Source organism: Cryptomeria japonica, chromosome 2, assembly GCF_030272615.1.
Source record: "Cryptomeria japonica chromosome 2, Sugi_1.0, whole genome shotgun sequence".
NCBI classification, from domain to species: Eukaryota; Viridiplantae; Streptophyta; class Pinopsida; order Cupressales; family Cupressaceae; genus Cryptomeria; species Cryptomeria japonica.
The window spans coordinates 639,226,265-639,242,544 of NC_081406.1; the positions used below are offsets into that span (position 1 = coordinate 639,226,265).

The window sequence follows — 16,280 nt, forward strand, 5'->3', positions numbered from 1 at the left end:
TATCCAGCACGAACCAACTTTTTAGCTAGACTTAGACCATTAAAATGGCCCCCACGTATACCATCATGAACCTCGCGTAAAGCCGTTTGTGCCTCGTTAGAATCCAAACACCTGAGGAGGGTGTAGTCAAAGGAACGACAGTAAAGGATGTCTGCGATGATGACATATTTGGCAGTTTGGCGTACGAAGGCTCGGCGTTGGTTAGAGGAAAGGTTAGGTGGTAAGGTTTGGGATTTCAAATAATGATAGATGTCATTATACCATGGGGAATTAGGACCAACAAGAACACACATCACATTTGCTATCGAAATTTCAAAAGAAGGCACCAGCAACTATTCGACCAAAAATTCACATCTATCCATATTGTGGGGCATATTTAACACGGAAGCAATAGTTGCCATAGCATCTGCTGACTTGTTTTGAATTCTTGGAACTTGAATGAAATGGATATCAGTAAATTTTGTCTTGAAGAAATCCACCACGTGCTTGTAGGGAAGAAGCTTTTCATCTTTTGTTTCATAGTCATCATTCACTTAACGGATGACTAATTGGGAATCTCCATAGACTTGCAAATGTGTAATGTTCCATTGGATTGCTATTCTGAGTCCTGTGACCAAAGCTTCGTATTCTGCAATATTATTGGTGCAATGGAAAGTGATCCTATATGACTTTGGGATAGCATCTCCTTGAGGGGTGACAAACAATATACCTGCTTCTGAGCCATACTTTGTGTGAGATCCATCAAAGTATAATTGTCATTCCTTAGAAGAAGTAAGAGCAAATATTGATTCATTAGGGAAATCTGTCAACATTGGATGATCATCATGAATAGGTGCCTCTGCAAGTTGATCTGCTATGATTTGTCCTTTTATTTCCTTTCTCTCAATGTACTCAATATCAAACTCGCTTAGGATCATAACCCACTTTGTGAGGTGACCTGTCAAAGTTGCCCTGCTAAGTAAGTATTTCAAGGGATCAATTTTTGCAACTAGCAATGTCTGATGATTTAACATATAGTGTCGAAGCTTCTGTGTTGCAAATACCACTGCTAAACATGCTCGTTCAATAGTTGAATAATTCAGTTCATAGCCCACTAGTGTCCGACTGATATAATAAATAGCGTGTTCTTTGCCTTTCTCATCTTGTTGGGCTAAGAGAGCTCCTAGTGTCGTTTTAGTTGCAGAGATATACAATATGAATGGCTTCCCTGCTATAGGAGGCATTAGAATAGGTGGCGACATCAGATAATCCTTGAGAGTTTGAAATGTTGATTGACATTGCTCAGTCCATTTAAAAGTGACACCTTTATGCAATAAATGTTGGAAGGGATGACATTTGTCTGCCAAGTGAGCTATAAACCGGCGGATTGACTGTAACTTTCCTTGCAGACTTCTTAGTTGACGGAGATTGGAAGGAGGAGGCATATCCATTATTGCTTTAACTTTTTCTGGGTCTACTTTTATGCCTCTGTGAGAAACAATGTACCCTAATAATTTGTCGGCTGTGACACCAAAGACACATTTCTTTGGGTTGAGTTTGAGCTTATAGGTTTCCATTCGATCAAATATTGGGCCAAGGATGGCTAGATGACTATCTCTTGTGACGGATTTGCATAATAGGTCATCAACATAGTCTTCCATCAAAGTATGCATAAAATCATGGAAAATTGTTGTCACAGCTCTTTGATATGTTGCTCCAGTATTTTTAAGGCCAAAGGGCATCACATTCCAGCAGTAGGTACCCCAAGCACATGTGAATGTAGTCTTATGTTGATCTTCAGGAGCAATGCAAATTTGATTATATCCGGAAAAACCATCCATCAATGATAGTATCTCATATCCGACAGTCATGTCAACTATGATGTCTATATTCGGCAGTGGAAAGTCATCTTTAGGGCATGCTTTATTGAGATCCCTAAAATCCGTACAGATTCTAATGCCCCCAGTTACTTTGCTAACTGGTACCAAATTTGAAATCCAATTTGCATAATCAATTGGTCTAATAAAGCCCGCATCTAATATTTTTTGAGTTCTACTTTGACTAAGAGAGCCACCTGGGGATGCATCTTTCTGAGTTTTTGTTTGACGGGCTTGGCATATGGTTTTAATGGCAAGTGATGAAGGACTAATTCTGGATCAAGGTCGGGCATATCTGCATAAGACCATGCAAAACTGATCTTCTTCTCGAGAAAGAAATTGACAAAATCTATCTTTTCTTGTTTTGATAGAGAAGCAGCGAAATGAATGACCTTAGGGTTGTCAGGTGTACCCAAATTTATCTCTTCGGTCATTTCCACAAGCAATGTTGATTTATCCTGACTTGACGAGGGTATGTCCAATCTTCCACCTTTGGGCGCCTCAGAGAGGTTTTCACCCACAGGTACGTCTTTTATTTTTACTTTTCCATGATCAAAGAGTGCCTTACGGTTTTCACTCAAAGACCCATTCTTCTGATTTTTTACTTTTTCTTTTTCGTTTTCATTTTTATGACTAGAAGATGGAGTTGACTCCCCAAAATATGTTGTGGAATCTAAATCAATAGCAAACCCTGCCTTATGATCACCTTGTGGTATGCCTTCCCGTAGTCCAAGGAATTCTGCAATTGCTTCGTCATTTTGAAAACAATCCAATTTGAGTGGTTCTTGTTGGTCATGTTGGATAAGCCGTGGATAGACAAGGGGCATGCCATCATCGATTTCAAGGAGAGTTAGGGCCAAGATGGTAAGGATAAAAATGTCCGTGGTATCACTGTCTGAACTACTCGTATCTGATTCGGAGCTTGGGTCCCAGAATGACTCCATCCAAGCATTAGGACACGTTTTGGGAGGGGGAGTTATTTCATGTTTGTCTTCCTTGGACAAATCATCAGGGTCAAGGAAAACATTTTCAAGGGCATAGGAGCTAGAAGAAAAGGAACTCCACTCCCATTCATTGGAATCAGTTTCAGGTTGGATATCCTCAGGTGTTGTTTCATCATCAAAGTCACACCCCTTTCCACACGTGGTCACTTTGGTAGACGAGGTTCCAATTCGCAATGGTACAAAACCTAACCCTAAAGTTGGATGTCACATCTTAGGTATAATAGGTTCTAGTCTTCCTTTCTTGTCAAGGCCCAAACCACTGCAGCCATCATATCCCTTTTTCTGCATTATAGTAAATCCTTTTCCATACCGCTCCACTGGCAATTTGACAGGTGGTGTATCAGTTTGATCCTTATAAAGACAATCTGTTACATCATCATCCAAAGTTTCCTTGTTAAGTTCACCCCATTTTGTAAATGTAGTGGGGGGCTGATATTGAATGACTGTCTTAGGTTCCTTTTGCAACAAATGTGGTTTGCCATGTGATTTTGGAGATATTGGTAAATTCCCAATGAGGAATGTTTGAGCCATTGAATACTCTCCGCATCCTTGGTCCTGTATCTTCAATTTTCCTTTGACAACATCTAAAAACTTATTAGGATCCACATAATTATGTGAGTGGGTCTCTCTATTGACTGGGACTTGTTGCTGCGGGGAATCCTTTAGATTAGCACAAAATTGAAATGGATTACGATCTCCTATAATTGTTATCTCAGTCCCATTGTAAGGATATTTTAAACACTGATGATAAGTAGATGGAACTGCTTTCATTGCGTGGATCCACGGACGACCAAGAATCATATTGTAAGGGAGATCGAGGTCCAGGACCTGCAGGAAAGTGTTTTTTTTCACTGGACCTACTCTGATAGGCAATGAAATTACCCCTTTAGATGGGCGCTCAACATCATCATATGCTTTGATTGTTATTCTTCTGGAAGAATCAATGTCATTTTCTGTATAACCAAGACCAATGATTACTCTCAAGGTACAGATGTTAAGACCTGCTCTGCCATCTATCAAGACTCATCGAATCTTGCAATTATGGACAAAGACTTCAAGATGTAAAGGATCATTATGAGGGAGCTTATCAAGGGAAATATCATTATCAGAAAAGGCAACGTGTTGGGAAACAGCGAGATGTCCAATTCGGGCTTGAAATTGGTCAACATCAATGTCTGTCGGGACGGTGGACTCAGTCAAATCTTTATCTAGGATTGCGTGATGCATAGGGGACATTTTCAACAACTCAAGAATTGATATTTGTGCAGGTGTCTTTCCCAGAGGATCTAGGAGATTATACTGACTCGTAGGAGTTGATTTGGGAGGAATTGCAGAAGCTCCTTTCAGGACTATTTTGGTTCGACGAGTGGTGACTGCGCAAGAAGGACCTTGTCCCTTTATTCTTATGGTGGAAACATACTCATTTGACACTCAAAAACAATTGATGACATTGTTATAACCAGTATTTGCATAATTAAGATTCGTTGTTTGGGTAGAGTTTGAAGAAGATGCTTTGCCCTTGTCATGATCAAGCAAAGGAGTTTTGAAAATTGTATGATCAGTGTTAGAGGTCGCGTTGGGTGGGTCTACCTCAATTACTCCTTGATCTAACAAGTCTTGAATCATATGTTTCAATTGAAAACACGATGCGGTTTTATGTCCTTTTGACCGATGGTATTCACAATATGCATTATCATTCCACCAATGCGACTTTACCAATGGTTCTTCCTTGACATCTGGTAACTTGATAAAATTTGCTTGTATCAATTGTTTCATTACTGATTCAATAGGCTCTCCCAATGGCGTAAACTGTCGAGGAGGCCCATCCCTTGATCTGAAAGGTTTTCGTTGTTGGTTTTGTTGCTGACCTTGTTGTTGATTATACTGTTGGTATTTCGGCTGTTGAATAACATTGCTTGCTTGTGTCTGATTTTGTTGCATAGCCGACATATTAGGAGCACTCATTTTCTTTATCGTGAACTTGGGTTGATTTGCATTCACTGCTCTTGCGTCGACAACTCCATCATTAGTGACATTCTTGTTTTTGTACCAAAATCTATTTTTGTCCCCTGAATTGTTTGTGCTGTCACTGTCTTTGTTGAGCTTAATGAGTTCCTTAGCTACAAGAGCATTTTCAATGTTCATCCCTTTCTTAATGAGCTTCTCAATGGTACTAGGACTTTTCAGTTTGAGCTCATACATCATTTCTGGGACCAAATTTTGAATAAATAAGTTCACTTGTTGTTCTTCAGGTATATCTAGGGAAGAACGACTGTACAAGCTTCGCCATCTTTGTAAGAAAGTCACTAATGGTTCACCTTGCTTTTGCTTTGTGTTGCATAAATCTGACATGGTCACTTCATTGTCAATGTTGAATGCGAAGTGGGATATAAACTTTTGAGCCAATTTCGACCATGTCTTTATGTTCCCTGGCAAATGCGAATACCAATCCATGGCTTGTCCTGTGAAACTTCGTGTGAATAAGTGCATCAAATATGTTTCCTCATAGCTCACTTCAGTACATGTTGCGAAAAAATGCTCGAATATGGTCTTTTGGATTGCCTTTCCCTTTATATTTCTCAAAATTAGGTGCCTCAAAATGCTTAGGAAAGGGAGGCATGTACAAGCTCTTGTCAAATGGATTAGGACATAAATCTTGATCTGTGTATAATTTCTTTGTCCCTTTGGTTTTCAATGCTTCAATTTGTCATTGCATCTTCTCAAGCTGTTGTGCAATCGTGTCAGATAGCGAAGATTTTGGAAGTTCATCATTCATTCTTGGGTGTACTCTTTGTTTATACATCGTGCTCTCCATTGGCTGTTGATGCTCTAAAATTGTTGTCTTTGGTGTCTCTGGCATATAAAGTTCTTGATACAGCTCTTGTTGCTGTGGTTGTGCCATGCCTTGACATTGACCCTTTTGTTGTGCTTCTTGTGATGGGATCATCATTTGTAGCCTTGGTTGATATTGCAATTGAGGGTGTTCTTGATATTGCATGGACATCAGTTGTGGTTGTGATGTATGATAACTTGTTTTTCCTGGCACATATCGAGGCACATGTTGCTATTGATGCTGACGAATCGAAATTTGCTGACTTTGTGCCAATTGTTGTTGTCTAGATGTAAATCCCATCATTTGCAAAAAACTTTGTTTGGGAGGTTTCTGTTGTTTCTCCTTTAGATGGGGTATGGCACTTGCATTGACTTGTTGTGTTGTTTGTCCAATCCATTGTGGTGGTTGCAAGTTTGAATTGACTTGTAATGGTGCATAAGACACTACAACTTGTTGTTGAATGTGATATTGTTGTTGTTGTGCATTGCTTGTTTGCGCATTTGATTGTGCCTTTTGTGCATTCCTCAATTGTTGCAACACTTGTTGTTGGTGCACACCACTATTTGTGGCTCTTTGTGTTGCAACTATAGAAGGATCTATCATAATATTTTGCATAACAGGTACTTGAGTATTTGCCAAACGTATTGAACTTGATGGGACATATGAACTTTGTTGCATTGTAGAATTGTTTTGAACATTCGTAAGATCGGGCATTCCAGTCGTAAAGCTTTCTTGCATCTTAGATTTGGATCCACTTTTAGGTATTCGAGGAATCACTTCTTGTTGAGGGACACCTGTCAACATTTGTGTGGCCATCATTTGATCTTGTGTTAAAGGTGTTGCATTAAACAATGGATTGTTTATTGTTTCGAATGTTGACTTTTGTGGAATAGTCACTGTCAAAGTTTTTGAAGCATGCTTACTCAACAATGTGTGTTGAGGTTCTTCTTGCTCATTTTCTTCGTTTGGATGTGGAGAGAAACTTAACAGATCACCGCCTTGTTGTTTTTGCACATTAGTTTGCTCATTTGAGGAGGTCACATTACTCATCATATCAAGATATTTTTGTGGAAACATCTTAAAGACCTTGTTCAAGAATTTATCCATCCTTTTTGTCAACTTCGGATCTTTAAGGAGCATATCAACATCATCGGAAGCATCGGAATCTAATGAAGAATCTGGTAAAACATTTGGATTTATTTCTTGTTGAATGCCTTGATCTGAACCAAATCCTTGTGAAAGAGTTTGTTCCTCATGTAATGTTTGAGTTTGAATTTCATGTTGCAGGTTCAGTTGATTCCAGCCAAAAGGTGCATTTTCCCTTGGTGTTGGTGGAACACTCCCATATCCTGGTTTCATGGGTACAAACACTGGCTCATATAATGGAGGTGGTCCAAGTTAAACCATTACATATTGTGGTAATGATGTGTTTGACGAACCTTCAATTTGTAATGTTTGACTAGGTTGAAACTGTGAGTTTGATACGTTGTCAATGGGTTGATATGTTGATTCGCCCATCTTCTTAGATTTTGACCTTGTTTCAACAGGCATGTCACTATGCAAATGCAATATTTTTGGGATTTTTTTGATTTTAAAAGGATGATGTATGATATGCAACTAAATGCAACCTAGATAGATGAAAATGCAATCTATGGCAAGAATGCAACCTATGTTTTTGTTGTTTTTCAAGGTTTGGACAAACTTTTTGGAATGCAAACCTAAAGACTCGACCTTGGGAAGTTGAAATGAAGCCAAGACCTTAAAGGACAAAGGACCAAATGACAATAGGACAAATTGACAATGTCTCACCTATATGCTTGGATACTGAGCTAGGTTTGACAAAAATGATATTAATGAAAGGACAAATTTTAGACAAGGTCAAGACTCCCTAACAACAACTTAGGGTATCATCCAAAGTTTTGATTTTTCAAGTTTGACAAACCAAATTTTTGAGACTAAATGCAAGAAGGCAATGACTATGACAATGACTTAGGATATGACATGAAAATGATCTAAGGATATGATATGACAAGATGAAGCCAAGACAAGATGACAATACACTGATAAGGATATGCAAAGACCAATGACTTGGAATATGCAAAATGCAACCTAGGCAAGACCTAATTTTAGCATGACAAGGATAATGCACGAATGTCACCTAAATGGAAATCTAGCTTGGATATGACAATGAAATGCAAACTGAGGGAAATGATTTTGAACCTAAGTGCAAAATGAGGACGCTTGCAATGAAAAGGACTAAAATGAAGGGAGATGACAATATGCCCTAGGACCTAAGTTGGACTATGCAAAACCTAGCCTAAAGTGACATGAATTTTGAAACAAAGATATTCAATGTTTTGACAAGCCATGTTCAAATGTTGGATGAATACTTGGACAAATTTGGACTTTTGTTTGGATTTTGTTTTGAATTGAAGGTTGTTGATTTTGAAAACCCAAGTTGATTATGAGCACTTTTGAAAGTTTGTTTTTTATTTAACCTTTGACAATCATGGAAGACAAAATGTTTGTTTGACTTTGACTCAAGACAATGAAGCACGTTCACAACAAATCCTATGGCTGGCAAGGGCAATATCTATTGAATCCTCTAACCATAAAATACAACACTCAGCCGGATAGCTAGACGCTTGGTAGCACTGGCTCCCCCTTACAGTGCACTCACTTCTCGGGCATACCAAGCTTCGAGTTCAAGGGGCATCACTTCCCAAGAACTTGCTATCTCTAACTGAGGAGTACATGAGAGGTGTCTTCGGCATGCGTGTATCACAATGCCTGAGCCAATAGATAGAAGGATTTTGGCATCTAAAAACAAGAGATTCTAGTAAGGGCATCCGTTCGGGTGGGTATTGATCCGGCGAATAAATCGTTGCAATACAATTCCAGCACCCGTTGTCTACAATTTTCGTTGCATCCACAGTTATTTAGAGTGGTTCAGAAGAGCTTGAAAATGTAGATCAGGAAATTGAAAATCATCAAAACAATAGCAATTAGGACAACCACAAAACCTAAAGCTGCTATGAAAGCAATCCTAAATCCAATCAATGAAGACATAAAGACAAGATATTCAAATCAAATGAAATCGAAGCAAACCGACGCAGATATCTCCTTCATGTGACTCCATTGTTCTTCTTTCACCTTCAAATTTGATGTGGATCTCACCTACAAGTGCAAAATGCAAGTGGAAAGCAAGTTGTTGAGAGATGAAATTCGCAGCATAAGGTTACTCGAAAATGTGATTGATTCCCCTTTTCATTGAAGAAAATCATGCAATTTATAGACAAATTGGAGAGAGGACAAGATTAGCATGAAGAGATTTGGAAGGAAATTCAAATCAAGAATGGCAAAATTATGACAAATGTGTGACATTTTCTATGCAAGGTGTATGAGAAATTATGCACAAATTATGACAAGTTGCTATGCAAGATGTATGACAAATTATGACAAGATTGAAATGCCATTCCCATGACAAAAGGGAAGAGAGAAAATAGCCTCCATGATTGCAACAAATGGAAGCATAAACATAGGAGAAAATGAGAGAATGAAATTTGGGGAAATATTAGAAAAATTAAAGAAAATAGGAGAAATAGAAATTAGGAATTAGGAGAAATTAGCATATTAGAAAATTGAGGAAAAAGATGAGATAGAAATTAGGTGAATTAATTAATAGGTTTTCATCCATTAATTAATTCATGAAAGAGACCTAGGACTAAATAAATAGATTTATTTAACCCACAAAGAAGAAGAAAAGGATTAAATGAACAAATCATAAAACCCTAGAAATAAGAGGACAAGGAATTAGGTCAAGACAACAAGAAATTAATGTAGGTTCGATCATGATTCTAATTGACAAAGGACCAATGTTGATAAATGATTGAGATTGGTTGACAAAAATCAATGACGAATTGACCAAGATTGACAAGGAGATCAAATTGATAGGCGCCAATTACCGAGGAACAATGACTAATCGATCCAAATTGACATGATTGAAAAGGACAAGGATCGATGACGAATCGATCGCAAAATGACAAGATTGACAAGGACAAGGATCGATGACGAATCGATTGCAAAATGACAAGGCTGACAAGGACAAGGATCGATGACGAATCGATCGCAAAATGACGAGATTGACAAGTTGATAATCGCAAATGACTACTAACAAGCTAAAGATGATTGAAAGATTGACAAGAGGACAAAACCCTAATTCTATCATCGATTAGGATTGACGATGTCCAAAATGATGATAAATGAGCACGCACCATGATGCGACATGATAAGATTGACCAAAATCATGACTGAAGATTGCTATCGACAAGACCCAATTCAAAAGCGATAAAAATGAGGAATGCAGAAGAAGGACTCGATGCTCGCAAATGATAAAGACCAAGTGCGCAACATAGAAGAAATGTTAATGCGACGCAAGAACCCTAAAATAAGACAATGCACAAATGTTAAAGTATGACTCCACAAGCGTTGACCATTTTTAGACGTCTACACAAACCTATATTATCTCATAATGAGGAAATAATTACAATTAGATACATATTAAATCTAGATTAAGTGTAATTCAAAAAGAATTGAGTGTTTTGCAAACGTTGTGAGAGTAAGCCTCAAAGTACTTTTTTCGGGCTAGTAGTTATGGGTGGAGTTGTATGAGGATTTGAGTAAAACTATAAAATGTGAAATGTCATGGTGAATACATAAGCAAAATCAAAGATTGGTTGAGAGAAGATCACAACCACCACCCACAACGCCACCATGTTGTAATTGGGGGAGCAACATGATCGTGTGCAACATGCAATGCATGAGGGGGACCTTGTACTTGGAACACCACCACTCCTTCAGAATAGATTTTAATTATAGACTTTCATTCGCTCTGATAATTGTCATTTGTAAATTTGCAGACATTATTTGACAATCATAGGGTTTATTAACAAACATAAAATCATTCTAGCATAAAACATAATAATTTTATATACACCCATATCAACCTGCTAGATCTGTACACAAAAATGATATGAGATAATAAAATACTTTAAAAAGACATTAAAAACCAAAGTAATTTTTAGAGTCTGACAATATTAGGTGACTCTATATCCTCATGCAAACCTTCCCATGATTGCTCGTTACAACTATATCTTCATGCAAAACATAATGGCCAAGAAAGCACGTCTGACAGGAGTAAGCAAGTCAATTTAAACCTATAAAGTTTTTGTTTACACAAAATCTTTGACCATGCTATGCTTGTAGAAAGGCTTCTCAATGTAATAAATTTGATCTAACTCACCCTTATTTGTTGTCAGAAGTCATAAGACTTAGTAGTAGTTAGGAAGAAGGATCCCTTCTTTGTCCCCTTAAATGAGCCCCACCTAACTCATTCAACTATCAAATCACTTTTAAATAAGGTTGTAGTGTATAATTATTGGGGCATCTTTAAGTAGGTATCAAGCAACACTTCAAAATGATCACTTTTTGACTCACGTGCATAACAGATCCCAAACGTTCGTCATTACTATTTAGAAGCCAATACAATAGCCATAGTTAAGTGCATACACAAAAAAAAAATCGTCATATCTAATATATCATTTAATATATCATTTAAAATCTGTGAATATTAAAAATTAGCTATGAGGACTTGTGGTCTTCCCCTAGGCTCCTTGGCAGTTATCTCACTCAATCCTGCCCGCCGGCAGCACCTAATAAACACGGTAAGAGAATCCCAAATGCGATCCGCCAATAACTAGGAATTACCTACATGAAGCCTGGAGATTAAAATATTACTATGCTAATTTCATGGCGATGAGCATCTTCAAATTCAACGACTCGACGATAGTAGGAGTCAGCCGGGCAAAATTATCTCCTGAAATTTCAAATGGAGGTAAGTTCGATTCTCACTGACGTTACGATTATTTTTAGTTTTGATTGCTTAAGCAACCATTCTGAGTTGTCTGAAACTGTCATCTGAAACTACGTTTATCTGCCAACTATAAAGGATTTCCGGTCATTAGAGCAGAGAAATTTCATTTCGCAGCTCAAAGCTTTCGAAACCGTAGGTTTAATCTTTGCAGCAATGGAGGAATTATTAAGAAGGTTAGTTTGTACAAGACAAAGCATCACGATCAGACATGCCGCCGCCTTATTTATTTTAGCATGGCCTACGGTGGGGGAGTAGGAGGCGATGGAGGGAGCCGTGGCGGAAACAGCGGAGGAAATGGCCGTGACAATGAGGACAATGATGAATATAGTGATATTAATTATTCGTTGTGGAAGGCGTCCTTGACTGGCCTGATAATATGTTGGCAAGTTCTTGCTAAGGATAGGTCTAAGATGCCCTTAGACAGGGGTTTTATATTGATGTCTTTGGCAGCCGGCTGTATCTGGCACTGGCAGTCGTTCTCTGCTCTTGCTAAAACTGCAATTACTGACAGCCTTCCCATTCCATTAAACAGCAATCCAGATAATCCTGAAAATAAAACTGCAGAGGCAGGGGATGCACCTGATTTCGTGTGGGAAGTTAAAGGTGGGAAATGGAGAAGAATTATATCAAATCATTTGAAAGATGATTTTTTCGTGGAAGGGAGAATTGCAGGTCAGGACGAGACTTCCGAGCTACATAGAGGGAAGGAATTTTCTAAGGTTGATACAGGAATACGCAGGAAAAGCTTGAAAAATATTTTTTCAATCTCAATAGGACGCTGCAAAGACTTTGTTCTTCATCTTATGCTACCAGAAGGATATCCTGGGAGTGTGAGTAATGATTATTTGGACTATTCTCTATGGCGGATGGGTCAGGGTATTGCCAGTCAAATGAACTCTGTTCTGACAACTCAGGTAATCTTGTTAATTTATCTACATGATTGCTCTGTATTGTATTTTAGATTTAACTGTTCATAAATTCCTTTCATTTTATTTTATTATGAAGGGCAAATTCCTCATAGATTTTTGATTTATGCTGCTACATGCGCAGTCTCTTCTCTACGCATAGTCATCTCAATACATGGGATACAGGGAAAGGGTTGAGGGTGGCTTTTTGAAATTGGGTATGGGAGTATATTATATAACATTTAAATATGCACCTGGGTCGGAGATTTGAGCACAAATACCGAGCCCTGTGCCTGAACCCGAGTTTACAAAATGTGCTTAATTTGCATATTTTTAAAGTCCAATGGAATGGAGGAATTGAAAACCTCGAGCTTGTATTTTGAAATTCAAACCTATTTTTCCATCAAGCTGAGTGTGAAGCAACTTAAGGATCAAGTTTGGAACAGCAAAGAGTAAGAGAAAGATCATATGTATAACGCATTAGCCTTTAAACTTGAAAGAGTAGGAAGATTGAACCATATTCTATTGTATGGATGATGATTAAGGATGAGACCATATATAATAATATGTGCAATCCAAAAAGTGCTGCCAAAGGGAGCCTAGGTCGAAATCCCTGGTGGTGACATTTCATTTAACATACCTAATATTGTCTTTTAAAATTAAACAGGCTATTTTATGCTTAAATCTTCTACACTGGCTGGGTTCATCTACCTAAACACTGTTTGGATTCAGTACCGCTCTGATATTTGGAAACAAGAAGTTCTGTTGATTCTAGTGGCCAATTTGAAAGTTCACTACCACAAAATCTTGGCCTATCTAAATTTAAAAGTGCTCTGACACAAGCATTTGTCAAACTATGCTTCAAAAATGGGCCCATTCCAGCAACATCGTTTGGAAAAATGCGAGGAAAGTACAATGTAAGGCATGTGAATATTGCTAAAAATATGAAATTTATTATTTCTTCACCAAGGGTGAGGAGCTTTTGTGGCATACGTGATGAAAATTAACAAATACTGAACAGAGATAATCATGATTCACGTTTATAGGATTGCTAGTGTTCTGAAATATATGCTGGCATTCTATGTTTAGACTGACTTATTTTCCAAAAATATTGAAGAAAGAGAGTTATTGTTTTAATATTTGGAGTATGCCAATGGTTGTTCAGACTCTTTGAGTTTTGTGAGAACTCTATCCTTAAAGACTAAATTTTATAGACTATAATTCAAACTGTTAATTTATGGTAAAAATTCAAATCAATGAGCTAAAGTGTCTTGATATTATAGAGTTTTGTATGTTTTCGATTGTTCAAGTGTGGGAAGTTGATTAAAGACACTTTAAATCCTCTACTCATATAAGCATAGCGGAGGACAAGTTAAAGACTACATGTGTGGTCAGAGATGGGGTGGACACATAGAATTGGATGCCATTTGGATTGTGCAATGCTTTGACAACTTTTTAAAGAATTATTTTACACATTCTTTGATAAAATGGCGGTTGGAAACTTTAAAGCATTCTTGGATGATTGGTCGATCTACAGTGGTCAGGAGACCCACCTAAAAGCCCTCAAGGAATGCATGGAACAATGTAGAGCAACACAATTTGCACTGAACTCAATGAAGTGCCAATTCATGGTACCACAGGGTAAGTTGCTTGGGCATATAGTTTGTAAAGCCATACTGAAGATGGACCTAGACAAGATAAGGGGATTGTGTAGATGGAAGCACCACAAAATGTTACAAGTGTAAAATCATTTTTGGGTTATGTTGGCTACTATAGAAGATTTGTAAATTTTTTTGTTTAGATATCTTACTTGCTCGACACACTCACAAGGGCGGGCTAACATTCACATGGATTGATGATCAGGAGAAAGCCTTTGATGAATTGAAGGTACGATTAATCATTCACCTATCCTTGCATACTCGGATTGGAGTAAGTCCACATGCATGTTGATGCATCCAACTATGCAATTGGAGCAACATTGGCATAGTTGGGATCCCAAGGATTGGATCATCCAATGTTCTGTGCTAGCTGATTTTTGTCAAAGGCAAAGAAGAACTACAACACAATGGAGAGGGAAGTGCTTGGTATGGTCTATTCTGTACAAAAGTTCAAGCATTACTTGTTGGCAACACCATTAAATAGAGTTGTTGTGTTAATATGTGGAGTAGGCCAATGGTTGTTTAGACTCTTTGAGTTTTGTTAGAATTCTATCCTTAAAGACTAAATTTTATAGACTATAATTCAAATTGTTAATTTATGGTAAAAATTCAAATCAATGAGCTAAAGTGTTTTGATATTATAGAGTTTTGTATGTTTTCAATTCTTCAAGTTGGGGAAGTTAATTAAAGACACATTAAATCCTCTACTCATATAAGCATAGCGGAGGAAAAGTTAAAGACTACATGTGCGGTCAAAGATGGGTTTTGAACATAGAATTGGATGTCATTTGGATTGTGCAATGCTTCGACAACTTTTTAAAGAATCATCCTACACATCTTTGATAAAATGTCGGTTAGAAACTTTAAAGCATTCTTGGACAATTGGTCAATCTACAATGGTCAGGAGACCCACCTGAAAGTCCTCAGGGAATGCATGGAACGATGTGGAGCAACACGATTAGCATTGAACTCTATGAAGTGCCGATTTATGGTACCACAGGGTAAGTTGCTTGGGCATATACTCTGTAAAGCCATATTGAAGATTGACCTAGACAAGATAAGGGGATCGTACTAATGGAAGCACCACAAACAAGAGTAAAATCATTTGTGGGTGACGTCGACTACTATAGAAGATTCGTAATTTTTTTTAATAGATATCTTACTTGCTCGACACACTCACAAGGAAGGGCTAATATTCACATGGACTGAGGACCAGGAGAAAGCCTTTGATGAATTGAAGGTACAATTAATCAATTCGCCTATCCTTGCATACCTGGATTGGAGTAAGGAGTCCACATGCACGTTGATGCATCCAACTATGCAATTGGAGCAACATTGGTACAAGTGGGATCCCAACGATTGGATCATACAATGTTCTTTGCTAGCCGATTTTTGTCAGAGGCAGAAAAGAACTACAATACAATGGAGAGGGAAGCACTTGGTATGGTCTATTCAGTACAAAAGTTCAAGCATTATTTGCTAGCAACACCATTAAACTTCTAGGTTGATCACTAGGCCCTCATGTACTTGATGAACAAGCCAATTATTTATACAAGGCTGGGTAAGTAGGTGAATATTATTATTGCAAGAGTTCACATTTACCATCATTGTTTGGCTAGGGAAAAGCCATGTCATAGTTGACCAATTGTCAAGGATTAAGTTGGGTGAACCTTTCGAGGGAGTGAATGATGACTTCCTAGATGCTCATATGTTCTAGATTGCAGTACTACCTCCCTGGTATGGGAATGTTAGAGAATACCTCTCCACTTCCACCTTTTCAAAGGGGATGCCGCTAGGAGAGAGAAGGAAGTTAGCCTTGAAGAGAAACCCTTAAGCTCATTAATGGGTTACTGTATAAAATGGGGTTTGACCACGTCTCAAGGCAATGACTCATGCATGAAGAAATAGCCGGAGTACCTAAAGAAGCACATGAAGGGCTTGTTGGAGGACATATGGGATTGGATGCCATAGCTCGAAAAATTCTTCTAGCAGGTTTGTGGTGGCCAACACTGCACATGGATGCTCGAGAATGGGTGTGGGATGTGACACTAGTTAGAGGGTTGGGAAATGTTTGAAAAGAGATTATATGCCA

General features: G+C 38.1%; 1 protein-coding gene across 2 annotated transcripts in view; it reads left to right on the forward strand.

Moving 5' to 3' along the window:
- Window positions 1–11,367: 11,367 nt before the first annotated feature.
- Window positions 11,368–16,280, forward strand: part of LOC131055265 (protein root UVB sensitive 1, chloroplastic) — a 112,528-nt gene continuing 107,615 nt past the window's right edge. Inside the window, exons 1-2 of one of the 2 annotated variants that reach the window (XM_057989812.2) lie at window positions 11,368–11,586; window positions 11,701–12,539. In XM_057989812.2, coding sequence (XP_057845795.1) covers window positions 11,502–11,586; window positions 11,701–12,539 — 924 coding nt within the window. In that variant the 5' untranslated portion in view covers window positions 11,368–11,501. The remainder of the gene's footprint in view (window positions 11,587–11,700; window positions 12,540–16,280) is intronic. The other variant, XM_057989811.2, reaches the window with a different exon arrangement.